We start from the raw sequence: 22,181 nt of genomic DNA on the forward strand, positions 1-22,181 counted from the left end.
TCAAGCAAACTGTCTTTGTGAAAATATGTGACATTAAAAAATAAAAAAGGTCCCCTGTCTCATTTTGTACAGTATGCCAGATTTCATCTGGAGTGGAATATGCACAGTTGAGCTATAAAAACCTTAAAATAGAGGTTTGTAGAGAAATTGCTTACAGAATTTTTAGGAGAGGCAGTGTTACATCTCCCAAAAGTATACTGCCAGCCAAGCAAAATTCTTTCATGTTCTTCATCAGTACAAATGACATCTAGCATACACGAGCATCATCTAGTGTGCAGTGAGAGGCTTTCTTCTTGCATTACACTTGAATGTGCAGCTAGTCTAATGGGGTTGTATTCAACTATGTCCTACACAGAGTACACCCACTGAAATAAATGAACCTAAGTTAGTTATGTCCATTAACTTCAATGGGCCCATGGTATAGTTCAGAAAGAATGTTGGGAACACTGATTCTCCTGATGTTCTGCACATTTGCAGAACAGCATCTACACCTTGCAATGCATTCTTGTTTTAATGTGGCCTTTTGGGCACTCACTATTATGATCATGTTTGTATTGCAACGGTGTTGTTCGATCCCCTTTGGTTCTTTTCGGGGGTCATTGTGTCTTGGCTCCATTTTACTCCTCCCCCTTTGCCCCCGATGCTGTTCAGCCCAATTAACAATGACAATGTAGGTTTGTTGTGATATCATGATGCTATGTCTGATGCAATGTCATTGCAAATGTCACCCCTCTAAAGAGCAATCCGGTGGGTCACTACAGCCCTAGCAGTGAGCCAAGCAAGGCATCCCACCATGGCAGTGAGATTGCATGTGGTTCAGAGAAGGCAAAGAAGGAAGAGGAAACTCTCATCCCCATGCACAAAAATCATTATCAGGAAGCAAAAGGGCACCGGGGGGGGGGGGAATCAGAATGTTCATATTTCCCCCAATAAATACTTTTCTGTTTTCTTCCCAATAATCATTTATCTGTGTCTAATATGCTAATATTGGAGTAAATATTAAATAATGTCCAGTGCAGCCCTAAATAGGAATAGAATAGCCTTCTCAAGCATGGTGCCCTTGAGATGTTTTGGACTAAAACTCCCACTACAAAACATCTGGAGGAGGCATCAAGTTTGAAGAAGAGACATGGCAGCTTGATCTTGCCTGTTTTACTTGCTACTTTCTTTTCTTTTCTTTATTTTATTTTAATATTCAAGATTTTTGGATGGCAAACTCCTGGATATCAATAAAGAATTCCAGCCGTACCTTGGGCAAGGAGGACGTATTTTGGAGATCCGCACTCCAGATGTGGTGGCCAATGTCAAGAAGCAGGCCCAAGCCGTAGGCTACACAGAAGGGGCCTTGCTGGCTCTGGCTGTCATCATCATCCTTTGCTGCATGCCTGCTATTTTAATAGTTATGGTCAGCTACAAACAGTAAGTATGCCAGCACTCTGTATACATCAAAGATGAAGGACTGGGATGTGCTTGGTGGCAGGTTTCATACTTTTGGTCACATTTCCAGCATGCATATTTGAGGAGCCCTTCCTATTTAGGCTCCAGGTTCCACTGTGTGTCTTCCTCACCAAGAGCATCTACAGAAAAACTCAAGGCTCTGCCCTCCTCAGAAACAGAGGCTCACCATTTGGGGGCAAGGCCCAGGACTAAAAGGTAGAAGATATACATCACAAATAAGGTTGCAGGTTTGTTCCCAAGACTTTAGAAGAACTAACAATTCAGCCAAATGGGCTATGGGTTTCTATTCAGCATACATCAGCTGCCTGTAGGTACCAAACCTTCTCCTTTTCTTCTCACACAACCTGATCACCCTTTCATCATGTTCTGAAAAAGGCCTCTCACTTTCTGGTATGCTTCAAGGGAACATTAGTGCAGCAATCCAGTTTTTTTCCAGAGGCTGCAACATAGAATTTCTGCACCCCATCCATCTTTCAGATTACTTCCATCCTGTGAATTCTAAACTTCTCTGTGTGATCCCTCTGAGGGAAGTGCAGGAGGTCAAAATGAGCCATTTCAGTGGTGGTTCCCTGCTTGTAGAATGCTCCTATGCCCTTTTAAAATGTGGGTTTTTGGGGGGAGAGGTTATTGGGTTGTTTTTATTTTGATTATATATTTTGTGGTTTTATATTTTGATTTTGTTCTGTGAGCTTCCCTGAGACCTCCGGGTATAGAGTGGTATATGAATTCAATAAATAATAATAACAATTATTTTAGACACCAGGCAAAAAAATGTTTCTTTTTACCCAGGCTTTTGGCCCTTAATTTGGAGTGTTTTAGGTGTTTTTTGTTGTTAGTATTGTGGTTACTATTATTTATTAAATCTATATACCACCCTTCAACAGAGGATCATAGGAAGGTTTACAATCTAAAAACACAAGAATATATACCATAGGTAAAGGGACCCCTGACCATTAGGTCCAGTCGTGGCCGACTCTGGGGTTACGGCGCTCATCTCGCTTTATTGGCCGAGGGAGTCGGCATACAGCTTCCGGGTCATGTGGCCAGCATGACTAAGCCGCTTCTGGCGAACCAGAGCAGCGCATGGAAATGCATTTACCTTCCTGCCAGAGTGGTACCTATTTATCTACTTGCACTTTAATGTGCTTTTGAACTGCTAGGTTGGCAGGAGCAGGGACCGAGCAACGGGAGCTCACCCCGTCATGGGGATTCAAACCGTCGACCTTCTGATCAGCAAGTCCTAGGCTCTGTGGTTTAACCAACAGTGCCACTCGTGTCCCTTAATACATACCATAGTAACAACCAAAAGCAATAACTCTCTCCCACCACCAGCACATTTAAAAGGCCATAGATCGTTTAATTAGCCAAAGGCCTGGGGGGCAGGATATTAGGGATCCAGACATGCTTCCCCGGAAAAAGCATTCCACAACCAGGGAGCCACTGTGGAAAAGGTCCATTTTCGTATTGCCGCCCTCCAGACCTCTTTTAATAGAGTAGGATGTGTTCAACCTGCTTTTTGCATGTGTAGATGCATTCTTAAGTTTTTGATTTATTTTGGCTTTTATACTTGGCTTTAATGTTTGTATTTTGAACTATTTTGTTGTATTACAAAGTTTGTCAGTTGCTTCATGCCTCTTTTGTGAAAGAGCAACTAATAAAATTTAATAAGATTAATAAGGATAAGGATAAGAATACCTTGATGGTTTTTAAAGCCATATTCAATAGTGCTCCTGTGTACCTGTCACCTGTGATCTGTACTAAAATAATAAGGAAATATGTATATTTTCCTCTTCTCCTAAGGTTTTGCTATGCTTTAATCACCAAATATCAAAGCTAGCAAAATAACTATTCATGTTAATGCAAGAATTAAAGCCAAATGAACATAACTGTCATCATTGGTGCACATAAAATGGAAACATTAAGAATTGCTTTATATTAAAATTGCGTGTGTGTCATAGCTACATTTTTCAATACTTTCCAGCCCACTGATCAGCTTAATATTCAATGAATTAATTTTTGCAGATTGTAAAAAAGCACAGTAAAATTAAATGAATTTTACACTACTTGTTTTCCAGGGTGAATTAACAGTGTTATAGCACTGCTCAGTGCCTCCTTTTATAGTTTGCAAATAACCCAAAAAATTATTGCTGCTCATTTCTATTAGGTGGCACCTCTGAAATTTCGGTATCCTGTACTGAAGAGGAAATCAGTGGTGAACCACAAATTATGAATTAATGAAAGTAGAGTGGCACATTTTAAATGGACCTCAAAATGGAGAACAGCCTTGCTATTATTTTTAATTTCCTGTATATTATATTTATAATTTGAATTCAGAAAGTAATTGTATGACTTATTTTTTTGTCTCCTAACATTTTAAAGCAACAACTCCAACAAGTTGGAATTGCTGTTTTAATCACTGGGGTTTTTTGTTTTTTAAAAAACAAAACAAAAAACAATACCAATCAATCAAAACATTCCAAATACCACACTGAGAGAGACAAAATACATAAGTGACCCACACGTCCCCATTACACACTTGAAATAAAATATCTAAAAATGCCAAACATATAGGATTGATTACAGCAACAGATTTGTGAAGTTAACCACAGCCATCTTTAAACCTTAGAGATGATCAGTGGCATGATAGCTAAATGAAGAAAATCCAGAATATCAATATAAAGTTCAGAATAACATAACTCTACAAAATAAAAAGTGAATGTGTTTTAGGTTCTTCTTGTGAGTAATTAATGACAGAAATTAAGATAGACCAGCTACAAAATGTATCACTGATAATGTTGACCCTAACTACTCTGCAATGTTGTGCTAGTTTGTTTACAGGCGCTGTCTTCCAAACCTATCATGCCAGTTTTGCATAGTAAACAAGTGATCACTTCTCCATAAAACTGCAATCTCCATCTGGGCTGCCATCAGGAAATTTATTATTAATGACTTAAACAAAACATTGGCTTTTGTAGACTGTCTTTAGCCAGTGGAATTTTTCTTGCAAATCACATCATTACAATGATTTTTTTTTTAAAAAAACCATAAGTAATACCGTATTTTTCGCTCTATAAGATGCACCAGACCACAAGACGCACCTAGTTTTTGGAGGAGGAAAACAAGAAAAAAAATATTCTGAATCCCAGAAGGCAGAACAGCAAAAGGGATCGCTGCTCAGCGAAAGCAGCAATCCCTCTTGCTGTTCTGGCTTCTGGGATAGCTGCGCAGCGTGCAGTCTCTCCATAAGACGCACACACATTTCCCCTTACTTTTTAGGAGGGAAAAAGTGAGTCTTATAGAGCAAAAAATACGGTAAATTGACAACTGCAAACCATGACCCATTCCCTGCTGGAAATTTCCATAGGGCCACTTGAAGACCTTTTGCATGCCTTCTTAGCCCTAAGCCAGTGCACCAGTAAACTATTTGTTTGTACACCACAACAAATCGAACTATGGCTTCGTAGGACTACATGAACATAGAGGCTCCCAGAGAGGAGCTTGCAGCCACTTTGCTCTTCCACAATACTTAGCTGAGTGCGCCATGGCAGTAAAGCCAAGGTTTTACTTAGTGTGTCATCTAAATCTACAGTTGGGGTTAAGCTCTTTCTTCCTTAACCATGAACAGTGGCCAATTTACATGTGATTGTTTTAAAGGAAAAAAGCTTGCTGTTTTATTTTAAAGAGGGGACATTTATATGACACACCAGCTGCTGTCTCAGAAGATACCGTACTTTAACTCCTATATGAGAATGGTGGTTCTTCTCTTAAGATGGTGTTTTGTCATGTGTGGTTTTCCTGGTTATAGTAAAATGCTTAATTTAATTTACATTGCCTGATCAGTGATGCCTGTTTAGTTTATTAATTGATTCCTTAAGACTGTAGTACTATACACATTTACTTGGGAGTAAATCCCATTGAACTCAACAGGGTCTACTTCTGAGCAGACCTTTATATGATTGCACTGTTAACTGACTAACCCATTAATGTTTTACCCCTCATGTGATTTGTACAGTTAAATTTAATGCCTTATGAAATTTATTAGATTTCACAATGTGAATTATTTTTACTAAGTGAAACTCACAACTTTTGTTCTCTGTTTTATCACTCTGCATAACAAACAGATTTAAAGAGTAAGTATTTATTTTTGGCCTTGTTTCAAATGCATTACATAGGATAAATAAATATCACTGGGGATTGTGGCCTGAGGAGAGGGTGTCCGAGGAAAAATCCCAAGGGCCAGGTGGAAAGAACTTGAGGGATACATTCTGCCCCCAGATTTTCCACCCCTTGGCTATTGCATGTTGAAAGCAGAGATCATATTGAAATACAGGTCTCCTCCATATGCCACTTTTAATATTGGCTGAAGTATTCCTACGGAAAGCAATAAAGTTAAACTATGAAAATGGCATATATCAGAGTATGCCTAGATTTTAAAAGAGACAGGATAATTATATAGCCTGTATAGTGTAAGATAAGAGTTATCAAGATAGATAGATAGAAGAAGAAGAAGAAGAAGAAGAAGAAGAAGAAGAAGAAGAGGAGGAGGAGGAGGAGGAGGAGGAGGAGGAGGAGGAGGAGGAGGAGGAGTTTGGATTTGATATCCTGCCTTTCACTCCCTTTAAGGAGTCTCAAAGCGGCTAACATTCTCCTTTCCCTTCCTCCCCCACAACAAACACTCTGTGAGGTGAGTGGGGCTGAGAGACTTCAAAGAAGTGTGACTAGCCCAAGGTCACCCAGCAGCTGCTGTGGAGGAGCGGGGAATCGAACCCGGTTCCCCAGATTACGAGACTACCGCTCTTAACCACTACACCACACTGGCTAGATAAATAGATAGATGATAGATGTCGTGTTTCACTGCATGGTGAGTTTGTGTGTGTAAAGGAAGTACACTTTCTTAAAAATTGCTGAATCTTGAACATGGCTAGGAATGACAGAGGAATGAATAGTATAATCGCCTTAAGAATAAATCCCGGTGTATTTTCCTAACACAGACTAATCAATACATGGATTGTTAGGTCAGCAGTAACACACTGAGATAATCTGGTTTTATCTGCTCTGTAACACAAATGCAGCATCTTTTCTTAAATTTACTTGGAAATAAGCTCCATTGAAAACATCATTCGCTTTCATGTTTAGGTATCTCAGGTATCCATTTCCAAGAGTGAGAAGTGATATTTAAAACTCTTTCAGAACTCTCACTAAAGGATATTTTATCATAACTTGAGTTGCATACAGTATGTCAGAAGCAAATAAAAATAAAGTCAGGAGCCAGATTTTATTCTGCCATGTGGTGCATTCAAATTCTCTTCTTAGTATTGTCACCAATCACGAGGTGAAAAACTGTAACAAATATCCCTTTGGGGGTTGTCGCGGCTGATGTGTTCTTGGTGGGAGACCATGTGTGACATTCTCCATTTCCTTTCCATGTGACTCACCAAAGGAGACAAGCAGAATGTGCAAAGACAGCTCGAATCCAGATGGCCTTACCAGCTGGCAAACCAGCAAGCACTCCTGCCCATAATCTCTATGAAGAACTCGGCGACAGCACCATGTAAGTCCTTGTGATGTTTGCAGTCTAAAATACTATCAATTCAAAGTATAATTCTGATGCTTCAGAGATTACAGTTGACATTGCTGCGTAAATTCAAGAACAGGGAAGAATTAATAAGTCACTCATGGTGGCTTAAACATCAAGGTTATGATCTATGATGGGGAAATGTTTTAAGCCTGGGGGCCACATTCCGACACGATCAACCTTCCAGACAGCCAAATATCAGTGGTGGGCAGAGCCAATGGCAAAAATGGCCAAACCAACAGATATAACCCTTACCTTTGTACAGTGTTTTTTGTTTCTAGAAAAATAGGTGCCAGTACTCACCATGACATGGTTACTGTAAATGCCACACTTTTTAACAACAACAACAACAACAACGTGATGCCGGTACTGTGTACCCTCGAGTTCCCCCAAATGAAAGAAAAGGCACTGCTTTTGTACAATAGGCAACAGGCTAGCCATGTAAAAGACAGGTTTCTGTGTTCCTCACCCACACTTTTCTCCACCCAAACAAATGAGATGTTATCGCAATTTGGTAACACATCACAGAACAGGATCAATGAAAGACATGATATTATATATGAAAATGTGGTTTATAAATATTTAAACAAGAAATAAATGTGACCTGGGGAAGGTCCTAAGGTTGCATAGAGATCCATGGAGGGCCACATTCAGTCCCTGAAGTTGAGGTTGTAGAATGGCTTGGTCATGGCAATGTTGGTCAATTCAGCATTGATTGTTTCTGGAATGCATTTGAGGCCCAAGGTTACTCTGATTATACTGTCAACTGATTATTACATCAAACAATGCACATTTTTGCCCTTGTACATTTTTGCCTTGCACGTTTTTGCCCTTGTTATTCTGGTAAGTCTTATAATCTAGTCCATGTAAACATCTTTATGATGCCCCCCTTTTTTCTACATAGGAAGAGTGTTTTCGTTTGCTCATTTGTTTAAACACAAGGCAATTATGGGAAGGGTAAGTTTGCTCAGGGTTACTGGTGCCAGTTGCATCCAGGGAAAATGTATCTCAAATAGCATCATATAATTTTCTCTAAAGCATTTTTTTTTAAAAAAAACACCACTTTAACAACATGTTTGACAACAGCGTATCATTTCAGAAATAGTTTACAGCTTTTAAATGCTGGGCGTGATCCAGCATTCACTATCATCAATAGAGAGTTGGCTGTAGAAGCCTCCATGTGTGGGCATACCTGGGCAGCAAGCCATGCCTTGGCAATATCATTTTTTGCTACTATACCTTTTTTTCATGATCTGCAGCTTATTGGGTCTGGGCTACCCCTTCTGTGCAGATTATTCCTGCTTAGAGTATGTGGGCAAAGCCAAGCTATGGTGGGAAGATTGCCTAGGCAGATCCTGTGTCAAGAAGGGGTTGTTGCACCAATTTCTAGGAGTCACCACATCCTCGGACAATTGGAATGGGGGGAGATTGATAGCCCATGAGCTTTGTGGGTCCTAGCATTTCTCACTGGTCACTGTATCCCAAGTGACATGCCAGTTAAACTGACTTTCAGGTATCAGCAAGAGTCAAGGGTTGGTTGTCAAGACCCAGGGAAGTTGCCAGCCTAGGATAGAAAGATAAAAAGTGTGGTCAGAGCCAGGTCAAGTTCTAGGGAAGGGAGCTCAGGATCTGAGGGAGCAGAGCCAGTGATGTCATCAGAGTGGAGACAAAACAAGTTAAATCTGGAGGAAGCAAAATATGTCACAGCACCAGGATTCTTTACTGCTGCTTTCACTGACACGCTACTCACACTATGAAGCTGGTTCTGACACCAGGGATTTATGGCGTAGAGTCAATCCACCATGGAGTCAGCTGTAAATGATGGAAGTGATATTCAAGCAGGCTGGTATTTCAACCAGAAAATTGCATTCTTGACATACAAAACTTGGAACGTCTAGCTTGCCCAGGAATTAGTGCATGGGTGATGCAGGAGGTAATCTTCCATTATTTAGTATGTGGCCGGATAAGTCCATGGCCCTGTAAGGGATGTGATGCCATCCACCTGTACCACAGCATAGGAAGCTCTCTCCTTCTAATGGGTTGTGATTGTAGCTGTATACATCAGAACTTCCTGACCATCCCCGCACCTCATGCAGAAGTTCTGGATAGTGCTCAACAAAAAAATTAAGGAAAGTGTGTGTTCACCAGGTTTAGGGTGCACATGAATAGCACATGTGAATAAATTAATCTGTTGTTCTTTTTCAAGAGAGAGTGTGTATGTGTTTTATTAACTTCTGCATTAAAGTGGAAATTGTACGAAAGGTTATCATCACTATACTGTCACTTGCCCAGAAAATGTCATTACTTATGACATTTCATAATATTTCAACCTGTTTAGTCCTTAAAAATTATTGAGTGCAAAATCCCAGTAATGAGGGAGGGAGAGTTTCAAGAGGGAAGACAAGGTTGTCACAGGGGGTGAGGAATATGGTATGCATGTACAGAAGTTCTAATGTCCAGATATAGATCGGATAGAGCTCAAAATCCGAAGAATCCAAAATCCAGCCCAGCACTCTATGCAGCACTGGGAGCCAATTATGAAGATGGCAGTGGGCTGAGGTTGCATTTAGAAATGGGACTTACTTCAGAAAACCTGCTGTGCCCAGAGAAGTTACTGAAAGACTTTGTGGATTAAGAACGCCTTCCTTTGCTTAACTGTGTTGTATTTAAACCTCATCGGTGAAATTGTTTTTGTGCAAAACAATAACTTGTATCACTTCAAAAAGTTCTTCAACATGAAATTAAAGTGCCAGTGCTGTGATCTCTCCAAATTTAAATGATAGGTGCTCTGAAGAGGACATCTGCTTCTAATTGCTTTTCTGATTTTCCCCGTATCACTCATTCTACTTGTTTTCTCATTGTTGGCTTTGGATTTACTCATAATATACACAACTATATACATGAACTAACATTTCATTTCATGTCTCATTTCTTCCTTTTCCTCTGTCTTTGGACACATAGGCATCAGTAAGTAAACTCAAACCATTGCGGGTAATATTGTAGCAGATGGGGAAAGTAGTTGATTTTTGTTACTGAGAATTGCAATTATTTCCTAGTAATGTAGTACCTGGAAGACATTTATTTCTAAATCATTCAATGTACTACATTCCAAAGGGAAGTAGGGCTAAGGAACTGAAAACACTGTCATTGCACTGCGTGTGAAGACATTTCTGGTAAGTAGATTCTATCCCCTTCAGTTTGTTGGCACCTCTAAAATTTAGAGGCTGCAACCTGAAAACATGCATTTACTGGAAGGCTCATTAACGCCAATGGGACTGATCGCTATTGAGCAGCTTAAGCTTTGCAATCATCAAATCACCAAAGCGTAGCCTTTTCATTTCACCATGTCTGCAGTTAGGCTAAGCCAAAATGGATTTGAGTTATAGGGAGCATAGAGCATAGCCTGCCAACCACTGCTCCTGAAAGCGCCTTGTTAGTGAAGTGAGAAGAGCTTGCACAGGAGTATCGCTTAGTGGGTTGACTCATTTAAATACAATTTCCATTTGCTCTTGCAAGCAGACCACATGGCACAACTGCCATGGGGATGCCGCTGAGAAGTGACTCATCCCACACTAACCCCGTCATCTTACAACTACTCACCATATCAACAGAGCAATAGACTCCTGATCCCACCAGGAATATGGAGCATATGCACAGCATGTTACCATAAATCCATGATGTTTCAGAAAGAACAGGGATTAACAGCTGTTTTGGTGACCATAAGGACTGTTCTAGCCCATTTGCAACGCAAACATCCCAGTCCAGACCCTTATGTTTACAATAATGTACAATCGAGTTCTTATTCATATCGACTCCTATGCATATCGACTCAAGGGGCAGCTCTCAACATGAAGCTGTCTCCTCCATTCAGATGAATGGTAAAGCCCTTTCTGGGGCTGAGTCCATGTGTACTTCAGGTCTCTGAAGCCAAAAGAAAGCACTAGACTGGGAACTTCCCTCACAATCAATGTCCTGTCATTTTTATTTCTTTGATCCCCACTTACTATAAGCAAGAACCTAGACACCATGTGCACTCCTTGAAACAGATCTCATACACAATGCCTCTTTGTCATGGCTTTTGAGCTTTCAGGAGAAAATTCAGATTTATGAAAAAGCATTAGCTTTTGAAAGGCATTTGTTTAAATTAAGAAGATCAAAGTTTACCTTATTTGCCTTCCCTTGGTAAGAGAAGTGAACCACTTCCCTTAGTAAATAAACAAATGTCTTGTGTTTGTAGCTTAATTACATATAGATTAATTACATGTAGCTCTAGATTCTTAGAAAACCTTAGAAAGCTTTTTTTGTTCACAGCATTCAGATTATATTTTCTCATTCAAATCAATGTCCATGCATGCTTCCTTACCTGTGATTATTTTCTTTCTTTCAAGTCTTTTTCTTCTCTATCAATTTCAACAAAGCAGGGGAAAAAAGTCAGTCTTCGAAGAAGGGGACCGTCAGAGGGCTATAAGCAGCTTTGCCTCTCGTGCTATTGAGGCCCACAAGAAATCTAATATCAATGGAACATTGAACAATAACTTCCCCAAATCTGCAAGTAATGTTACGCTTTTGTCTGATGAGAACCCATTGACAACTCAGAACCCTCTGTACATGGAGGGTGCGACCCAGGGTTCTGCTTATTCTGGGGTCCTGCCAGAGAGAAAAGATTTTCTGTCCCCTGTTTCTCCCAGAAGGTTAGCCTTGAAAAATTCTCTGTTGGTATGGCCTTTGGGAAGCATTCATCGGGCGTGGACTCTACCAACTCGTCTTCCCAGAAGACACCTCTCTGATGCTTTGAGTAGGGCAGTCATTATGGACCCAGTTCAGTGGGAGCAGGAGAGAATCAGGGCAGAGAAGGAAAGGGCAGGGATTCAGCACCGCAGAGCCGACGTTGGCAGCCCAGTCTTCAAAAAGATCATTGGCACAAAGATATCAGTCAAAGAGAAAGCAAGGCAGTTTGAACAACAGGCCCTGCAGGAAATGAAACAAGTGAGATCCCGAGATATGAAAAGTTTGCGTTCACCAACACATAGCAGCTGCACTCAGGATGGAGAGAGCTCACTTGAGTTGTCTACCGAAAGCCTCCTTCCATCTCCTGTCCATCTCTCACCTTCTTTTTCCTCCCTCAGTCCTCACTCTGAGGTTATTGAACTCGACACATCTACTATACCTTCTGTGATCATAACTCACCATGATGCTCCCGAACATTTGTCCCCTCCACCAACTCACAAGCCCATTCCTCCTTCCTTTAGGATCAAAATTCCAGCTCACCAAAATCTTTTACCCTGTCAACCTACAGTGGAAGCAATGGAAATCATTCCTGATCCACCCAAAACCCCTCCACCGCCACCACCGCCTCCGTCTCCCCTCCCCCCACCACCAACTCCTCCCCCGTTGCCACTTCCATTTCCTTCCCCTCCTCCCAGCCTTTCATTATCGTCGTCTTCTTCTACCCTAAGCACTCAGCTCCTCTCCCCTGCAAAACACACCAAGTCACCCTCCAAACAAGAAGTGGTCTGCATCCCTGATTTACCTGACCCTCCTCGCCGGGAGCTGAAGGGGATTCTTAAAAACATCCAGAACTTAGCAGACATTGAAAAATCTGTGGCCAATATGTATAGTCAAATAGACAAAAACCACATCTTACCTAAGCACATCGCCAAGCTGAGGCCAGTTGCAACGCCAGAACCACCAAGTACACAAACGGTGATTGAGACTGAGCACAGCCAGCAGAATGGAAACTTGAGCTGCATAGTGGAGGAACTTGAAAAAAGATTCCCATCACAGTCCACTGCATTATGACAACCCTGTATATGTTGCCTGATGTATAACCTGGTACCATTGCAAACCTGTTGCCCAGGACCCCAGGACCCACAGAACTGCTTTGTCATCGTCACTGAGAATTTCTCTTCTCTTTCTCCGCTTTTTCTTCCTGACTTTGCAAACCTGCAATCCATAATAACACCTTTCTTCAGCTGGTCCAGATGGTTTAATTTTATGATGCTTATTTCCCTATGGGAGTGCTGTCCTTATCTACTTTTTCAAAAAGTACTGCTTTTATTTCTTAGGTGGAGGAGGAGGCATTCCAGAACTAAAATCAGCGGACTGGGAGCACATGTTAGCTCAGATGCAATGCTAAATGGGGATGTTTTTGTTTACTGGGGGGGGGGGCATCCTTCCGTCAAAAGCGTTTGTATCAGCAAGCAAAGCAACTACCCTGCAATGCAAAGAGGGGTTGTGGTGTCTTATTGCTTTCACGTTAAAATGTTCACCAGGGGAGAGGTCTTAACTTTTCACTGTAAGATGTTGGATGTCACTGGAAAGCAAGAGATAGCAAGCAAAACAGACTCAGCAAAAAAAAAGTGGGGGGGGGAGGAAAGCTGAAGTTATTACAATAACGTATCATCTTGTTCTGTAGATTGGAGAGGATGGCAGGCTTGTCGTGTTGATAAAGGTTTTCTGATTTGTCGTTCCACCTTCTCTTCCTTCTTTCTGTAATCCACAGCATGCCTTTCATTACTTTTTCATATACTGACACTGCATATTCTAAGACTTCACGTTTGTAATTTATTTTGTGTAAAAAGCATTTTATAAAAAAAGAAAGAAAATATTCCTATTAAAACACAGAGTTTCCCCATTCTGCATGCTACATTGCTCAGCATATTTCTTTCAGAAAGTCCCCCTCCCCCAATTTCATCAAATCTAATAAAGTAATTTGAATCGTTATTACAAAAAGAGGGATTTATAAGTGTGCGGGTTTTTTGGTGGGGTAGATTTTGCAGGCATTTGGCTTGAAGTACTCCAAATGAAACCTATTTCTTAAATGATAATTTTATTAAATTGGGTAGCTGGCTCTCTGAATACATGACAAGCTAGAAGAAGAAAAAAGGCTAAAGGCCAAAATAGATGGAGAAGCTAGAGCTATATAGGCAAATATCTGCCATTCTGTGGTAAAAAGCAGAGGGAGGGGCAGGGAATTATTTGGATCATGGGAATAGCACTGGGGAGATGGAGATTGAACATTTCCCCTCAAAACTGCTTTTAGCCATAGAGTGGGGGGAAGAGAGGTGTCTGTACTGCACCAGACTAGCTTGCAGAGGAAAGTGGACTTCAGAAGCAGTTTTTCATAAAATGCAGAGGTCCGTCAACCTGAGCCAGGTGTAAAATAGTGATTGGCAGTGGAAGGGGGCAATTCTCTTAAAAATAAGGAACAAGGTACCTCTGATCATATTCACAGACCAGGGATTTGTTTTCAGTATCAAGAATGAGCTCACAGGTCTGCAATACACAAAATCCACTTGGTTTTCCCCCTCAGCTTTCTTCATTTCAGTAGCCTAGTTTTTTTTAGAAGAAGAGGGGGGGCAATTTTTAAATTGTTGCTAGTCTTGAACAATTAGTGAGTCAGAAACCCTTGGTTATCTACTGAAATTCTCCAATGTTCTACCTTCTGTCCATCTAGGGCAGGGGTCAGCAACCTTTTTCAGCTGTGGGCCGGTCCACCGTCCCTCAGACCATGTGGTAGACCAGACTATATTTTGGAAAAAATAATGAACGAATTCCTATGCCCCACAAATAACCCAGAGATGCATTTTAAATAAAAGGACACATTCCACTCATGTAAAAACACGCTGATTCCTGGACTGTCTGCGAGCCAGATTGAGGAGGTGATTGGGCCGCATCAGGCCCATGGGCCTTAGGTTGCCTACCACTGATCTAGGGCATAGGAAACAAGGTGACTTCCATCAGAGAAAGCATTGATTCCCCTCTTCCACACCATAGCAAAAGAGTCTCACTCTGGATATTCTTTCCATGAAAGAAAATGACAGTGGGTGATTTAATCACAGATCTTTGCTGTTGTACCCTGATTAGGATGTGAGTTCATCTCATCACATCTTTCCTCTTGCCCCTTCAAATCAGAATAATTATATTAAAACTAATATTTAAGAGAAGTGTTAATGAACAGTGTCAAAAGAAAGCATGTATTTGGAGTGAACTTTAAAAGCTTAAAGCCAGTTTGTTGGGCTAATATTATCAGTCATGCACAGACAAGTAATTACAAGGGTACTTTAGTTAAAGGTCTAAAAATATGCTGCTTTTCTTCACCGTCTGGCTTTTTCTCCAGTGGCTCTTGGGACAAGTATGGATGGCTCAATCAAAAATTGCTGAAGGTAGATTCTATTTTGTCCCAGAGCCAAGCGCTGCAAACTTCATCACTTGAGTTCTGCTGACACATTAGAAAATGCTTTGTGCTTAATAAAGTCTCCTATTCAAGGTGGAGTTTATTTCAGGTCCAGTGTATGTCATCAGTAGCAATAATAGCCAGCTATGTAGTGAGTACAGTAATCAATTCATTTTCTTTTCTTGCTACAACAGAAGTTTAACATTTTTGAGCACTCTTGAGTATAGCACGACTTCAGGAACAGCAGGAACTCCTGAAATAAGAGGTTTCTAAATCTGTAAGTTTCAATTTGCTTCATTCTGTTATTTCAGAATGGCACTGAAATTGAACGAAATGCTGCAGTGCTGCATAACTAGCTAAATTTTCAAGCCTTATCAACATACTGTAACATGCTGCCATACAGTGTTCGAGTTCCTTTAAGTAATGGAAAGTTCAGGGCAGCCTTTAAAGCAGGGGTGAGAAACTTGTGGCTCCCCAAAAGACACATGAAAGCATAAGAGCCCCGCTGGCCCATTTAGTCCGGCATCCCATTCCCACAGTAGCCAACCAGATGTGTAGGGGAAGCCACCAAGCAGGGCATGAGCAGCACAGAACTCTCCCACTTACGTTACCCATCAACTGGTATTCAGAAACATACTATCTCCTATACTTCTATACAAGACGGGGCCCTCTTGCTAGTTCCACCACCCTCCTAAAACTTTTGGTTAGGGGGAGTGGCCCAGGAGAGGGCATTATCTGTGGCATCCCCAAAGCTGTAGGACTCCATCCCCATAGAGATGCATCTGACAACTTCATTATACAGTGGTACCTTGGTTTTCGAATGTAATCCATTCTGGAAGACCGTTTGACTTCCAAAACATTCGAAAACCAAGCTGCAAAGGGCGGACTGCAAATTCAATAGAGAAAATGGGGGGGGGGGGGCTCAGCAGAAGCCGTTTGATTTCCGAGGCGCATTCAAAAATGGAAGCATTTTCTTCTGGGTTTTTGGCGCTTGAAAACCAAAGTGTTCGACTTCCGAGACGTTCAAAAACCAAGGTACCACTGTACAGTTTTTGGAAAATGCTGAAGACTCACCTCTTTACTGTGTCACAACCCACCCTGGGACTTTAGGGTGAAGGGTGGGAACTATATTAAAATAGTGGTGATGATATACTGAAGGGGTTTGCTGTCAGATTCCAGGTCACGTCACCCTCATGCTAGTCAGTAGCCAGGGAGGAACTGTTTCCAGAAGCATCTGTAGGGCTATGGGTTTCCCATTCCTGCTTCTCGTGATCAGTTTGCCTTGATACGGTGCCTGCTGGGAAATTATCATGTTGCTGTATATCAGGGGTAGGGAACCTGGGGCCCTACAGATGTTATTGGACTACAACTCCCATAATTCCTGATCATTGTCCATGACAGTTGGAGCTGATGAGGCTTGGGAGCTCAACATCATTCACAGGTTCCTCACCTTGGCTGTGTACAAATTAACCTGTTATTAAGAGGGTGCATCAGCAATCACACAAGCAGAGTCCCTAGCATAGTCAAGTCCTTGTGCATAATTTAAAGCAAAAATCAAAATAATCTTCGTTTTTACTTTTCATGTTAGACCAGACATTTTTTCCAGCCCTTGTGAAAATGTATGGATTACATGTACCTGTCTGTGAGCAAGTAAGCCTCATGAAGTTCCAGCAGGCTTATTGTTGTTGTTTAGTCATTTATTCATGTCCGACTCTTCGTGACCCCATGGACCAGAGCATGCCAGGCTTACTCCAAGGCAAATGGATATAGGATTGCAGCCTCAATTACTGTTATTCAGGTTAAACCTGAAGATGGAGCCTTACATCATGTTGAGGTCCTTAAAAACAGTTTCCATGTGCTATGACGTCTGTAGTATGTTTAGATTCCATTATCCTTCCTACTTTGAACAAAGCTAGTCATGTGGGTTTGAAGGGCTGATATGGGCAGACCAGAGAGGGCACGCGAAATCTATTACTGAAGAACATATTTTTCAAAGCACTAAATTATTCAGAACCAAATGGCCATTGCCTTTCAAAATTAGTTTCTAGTGGATCTCATCAAGAGGATAATGAATCTCTAATCATGTGTGACCTTCCATATGCAAGTGGGTCAGCCAGTACACAAGAAGCCTGTTTACAAAGGTTTCTTTAGTTCAGCCAAAGTTTAGACTAATCTCCTGGGTGAAATGAATGCTGTCATTCTAAAGAATGCTTTTTAGGGCCATAAATGGTGTCTTTTTTCCAACATAAATTATCATTTTGTTTGGGGGGGGATGCCATTTGCCTTTGTTTCAGGTAGACCCGTAACCACCCCACTTCTTTTCAGGTAGACATAATTAAGGCCACATAGACACCATAAATTTAAAGCAATGTGATTCCATGAACAGTCATGAGTTCCCCCCAAGAATTCTGGAAACAGTTGTTTGTTTGGGGTGCTGAGAGTTGTTAGGAGACCCCTATTTTCCTCCCAGAATTACAGTTAGAACTCTAAGCACTCAAAAAAATAGCTGACAGAATTCTTCAGAGGAAGACCTGGTGCTTTAAATGTATGGTGTGGATGTGGCTTCTGGCTGGCCTACTCTTCTTTTCCACTTGTTTTGAAACCATCCTGTTTTTTTTTTCCTTCCCCATACTTCCTATTTTAGCATTTCCTGCCATTTGTAAAGGGCAAATATATGAACTTTTTTGGTGCCTCCAATGTCTTTTAAAACAGGAGTAAAAGAAATTGCACCACAAGGATATCTCCTACTGCACATATCTGCAGCATGTAACATAAAGTGTCTGAAGCCATTGAGAAGACCAGTGTCCTCTGTGCTAGATATCTTGTTAGAAGTTGGCCATTTTTAGCCTTGAGGGCCATGCACACCTGAAGTTTGGCGTTTTGAGGCCCCTTGAAAATTCAGTCCAGCTGACACTGCTCTGAGTGGCAAACCGTTTTTGAAGCACTGTTTGATCAGAGACCAGAGAGGGACTCTGAAAAACTATATTCTGTTTACAGCAAGGATAGAACTGATTAAAGAGAAACAAGTGATCCTTCCATGAGCTATTTGAAAAGAGCCTGTGCATTTATCATTTACAGAGATAGGCAGTATCTTTGAAGCTTTAAATAGTAAAACCTTTATCTCAGGAGCCAAAAGAAAGCATGTTCTAATTCTACATTCTGTTTACTGCCTTTGATTTGGATCTATCTTTTGGGTTTCATACAAGATAACAACTAAAATATGTTTAGAGTAAGGCAAATACACATAGGAATCTATCTATCCAGTAACTGGAGTTGACAAATTATAACGCCTTTAAATCTGTATCACCAAAAAATTGCAGGACAGTATGCAAACAATTGTGCAAATTATGTTTCTTGTATCCAGAAGTGGTGTATATTTACAGAAAGTGTTCTGACATCTGCTGCTGTTTGGACATCATTATATATCATTATTTGTTTTTTGAGATTTAAGAGATTTTTGCTCAGCTACTAGTATTCATTGAATAGTAATCCAGAAATGTTGACAGTTTGCAGGAGATAGGTCTATGGTTTTCCTTCAAGCCACTAGAATTACAATGTAGCTTTCACATTTAGCCAAAACCATAAATGCATTTTCAAGTTTTTTGTCTTCGTAACAATAATGATTAGAAATGTGCCTTACTTTTAAGAAAGAAAGATTGAAAACCAAAGTTGTCAGGAATTCAAATTATCTAAAAGATCATTGGTTGCACACATTGAGTGCAACTTAAGAGACTGGTAAAATGTGGTGGCAGGATTTCTAGTAACGACTGCATGTGTATAAGAAATATTATGTATATTGGTTCTTCTCCAGTTTTCCTTTAATACATAGGGCAATAGAATGGCAACCATTGCCAAAATATTTTGAGGTCTGTTTTATAAAAATAAGAGAGAGAGAGAAAAGTATTATTTTGGTTTTATTATGAACAGTTTGCAGGTTATTACATAACTATTATGTAATGTTTTGTTATGAACAGTTTTATTTGACACTATATCATTCAGTGCATATCATGAATGATATGCCTCTGATGTTGCTAAACTCCAGCTTCAATCAGGTCCAGCCAGCCTGCTCAGTGATCAGGGATGATGAGACTTGTAGTCCATCTGGAGTCCTACAGGTTCCCCATCCCTGAATTAAAGCAATAGTGTTGCTTATTTTGCTTGCAATTGCCACTTGGGATCTGAGCCATCTTGGTTTTGGAGACTGTGGGTGGAGTTGCACATTCTATTGCTACCTTGTGCCTTAAAACCCGGACCACAACCTCTCTTCTGCAAAGTTGCATTCACAGGGAATAACAATGAGGACAAGGAAGTGGGTGGCAAGGTCTTTTCTGCCCACCCAGTACTCCTCACATCTTGGGTTTCAGGTCCATATTGCCATTGTGAGGATATACTGTACCTGAAACCTTAACTGGTGCGTTTTCAGGAGGAAATCAGTAGGTGGGAAAAGGCTTAAGCTGCCCCCCTCCTGCCTGCTGTTTCTCCCTATAAATTATGGCCTCTCGAACAACACCCCCCCCCAACTTTCAGATCTATGTTTCTGTCAGTCAGGAATGCCAACTGGGGTGGGAGTGGTTGTGTGAAGGTGTGTCTGTGGAACAATGAACAAGGGAAAGTTAGGTTCCCCTGCTGCTCTCTGCCATTTTTGCTCTTCAGGTTTCCTCCTTTCAGTGCCACTTTGCTAAGAAGCAGCAGGCAGCCAGAGTTTTAACCATGAGGCAGCAATGGAACATGCCATACAAAATAATAAAGCAATACTGCTTAGGTAGACTTTGAAAAGTCATTGATAATCCTAGCGATAAATCTCCATTTTAGATGTTCATTACTTCCCTATCAAATGGACTACAGCAATAATTTACCTCTGATAATCCAATACATAAGCTGAATGCTAATAGAAAAGCTTTGCAGATGGTAATATTAAAAATTAAATGTGATCCTCCAGACTTTTCTTTATTTCCCCCCAGGTGTCATTAAATTGTTTCCCTCATCTGCTGCCTCTCTACTAGTTTAGCCTTAATATAATTGTGAGCATGTCTGCTTCAAGATAAAAAAAATGTAAGTCCTAAACAGAACATGAAGAGATCAGTCCAGAGGAACTTAAGTGCTCTTAAAGCTGACTAAAACCAGTTGTCCATAAGCATGCAATTAAACGCCTAATCTGGCAATCAGTGCACAGTTACTGGGGGGCTGAGTCCCCTTGAATTTAGTGGGATATGTCGTGAGAAAATGTTAAGTCTTCAAAGCTGCACCCTGGAAATGGATGGTCTCCCTTTGGCAGCTAGATCAAGCATACAACACAGCAGCTGCCCATTTCACCTTCTGCCCTTCGCCTGCCACATCCACTCTGCAGCACATTTTGAATCCGGCTTTCTACAATGGGAAGCATGGGGTGGAACAAAGGTATCAGAAAAAAATGGGTAGGGGAACCCACAGCTACTTGCATTCCAGTTGGTAAATCCAATTGTGTTTGTTCCCAAGTAACTGTGTATGGGATCGTTGTCTGCCTACCAAGTCATTTAAAGATTCTGTCTGCATACACACAAAACATTTAAAGCACACACCCCACATCCTAGGAAATGTACTGTACCCCTCACAGATTTACAGTTTCCTGGAACCCTTAACAAACTACAGTTCCCCATTCAGTGGGTTGCAATGTTTCCCTTCTCGGGGACGCAGGTGGCGCTGTGGGTTAAAGCCTCAGCGCCTAGGACTTGCCGATCGAAAGGTCGGCGGTTCGAATCCCTGCGGCGGGGTGCGCTCCCGCTGCTCGGTCCCAGCGCCTGCCAACTTAGCAGTTCGAAAGCACCTCCGGGTGCAAGTAGATAAATAGGGACCGCTTACCAGCAGGAAGGTAAACAGCGTTTCCGTGTGCGACTCTGGCTCGCCAGAGCAGCGATGTCACGCTGGCCACGTGACCCGGAAGTGTCTCCGGACAGCGCTGGCCCCTGGCCTCTTAAGTGAGATGGGCGCACAACCCCAGAGTCTGTCAAGACTGGCCCGTATGGGCAGGGGTACCTTTACCTTTACCTTTAATGTTTCCCTTCTACTGATGGAAGGTGGAATGGGGAAGAAAAGGAATTCCCGATGAAAGACTTCTGTCAACAGAAACATGGGATGCGACCCAATAGCCAGTGAAGCAACGTGACACTGTTGCTTTCCTGGCTTCTCAACATAGCAGCTGATTGGCACTTCCTAGGAAGGAGAGGGGGGGGTGCTTGGTCCATGGTGGCAGAGCCAGTCTGCCACTCCTGCCACCACAAGGCCAGGTTTCTTGCACCTCACCCCTTCCACAGTAGCCTACTGTGTTGGGAAGCCCGGAGAGTGATGGTGTCCCACCTGTGCCACCTCAGCAGCCGCTACTGACCTGTAGCTCCACCATTCAAACTCCTAAGCTGCTTTGAAATTTCTCCTGGTTGGCTCCAGCTTGGAGTAGATCCATTGAAATCAGTGGGACCTAATTTAGTCATTAAGTGAGATGGGCGCACAACCCCAGAGTCTGTCAAGACTGGCCCGTACGGGCAGCGGTACCTTTACCTTTTAACTTGTAGAGCCATTAATGTGCCTACTCTAAGAAAGCTAATTCTGGGTCCAACCCTCCATTGGCTTTAAGCTATTCAGTACTGTGATACATGAGATGCTACCAGGAAACATTTCTGAGGGGCAGATCCTGTTTTTCAGTATGTTCCATTCCAACCATAGTTCCGTCTGAACTATGGATTTGATGGAAGATCTTCCTAGATGTGTCTTGACTTTCTGAAGTGACCCTATGGAAGGTTCCAAGGGCAATAGATACAAGGAGAAGGCTTTTGAATATCTGACATGTGGCCAGCAGCTTTTAACTACAAATAGATGTTCCACCTTTGCTTCTATGCATTCTTAGGAGGGGGGGGGGAGTTACGCATATCTCCTTGGGAGATCTAGGATTAGGATATGGTACCCGGCCCATGTCAAATGAACCTTGCCTTCCTTGGTCAA

The 22,181-nt window shown here is 41.6% G+C and overlaps 1 protein-coding gene and 1 long non-coding RNA gene across 20 annotated transcripts in view; both read left to right on the top strand.

Annotated features, from left to right (window-relative positions):
* The window catches only part of PCDH15 (protocadherin related 15), a 647,566-nt gene that overhangs the window by 611,875 nt on the left and 13,510 nt on the right, over nt 1-22,181 (top strand). For 18 of the 19 annotated variants that reach the window (XM_079976213.1, XM_079976221.1, XM_079976222.1 and 15 more), the window contains 2 exons: nt 1,201-1,419; nt 6,899-7,009. In XM_079976213.1, the coding sequence (XP_079832339.1) occupies nt 1,201-1,419; nt 6,899-7,009 (330 nt within the window). Of the gene's footprint in view, nt 1-1,200; nt 1,420-5,579; nt 5,608-6,898; nt 7,010-22,181 lie in introns of those variants that run through there. The other variant, XM_079976223.1, reaches the window with a different exon arrangement.
* LOC307216346 lies at nt 1,427-4,486 on the top strand. Its single transcript, XR_013839047.1, has 2 exons — nt 1,427-2,392; nt 2,755-4,486. It is a non-coding gene; the product is annotated as an uncharacterized lncRNA (long non-coding RNA).

Source organism: Podarcis cretensis (assembly GCF_951804945.1).
Source record: "Podarcis cretensis genome assembly, chromosome: 5".
NCBI classification, from domain to species: domain Eukaryota; kingdom Metazoa; phylum Chordata; class Lepidosauria; order Squamata; family Lacertidae; genus Podarcis; species Podarcis cretensis.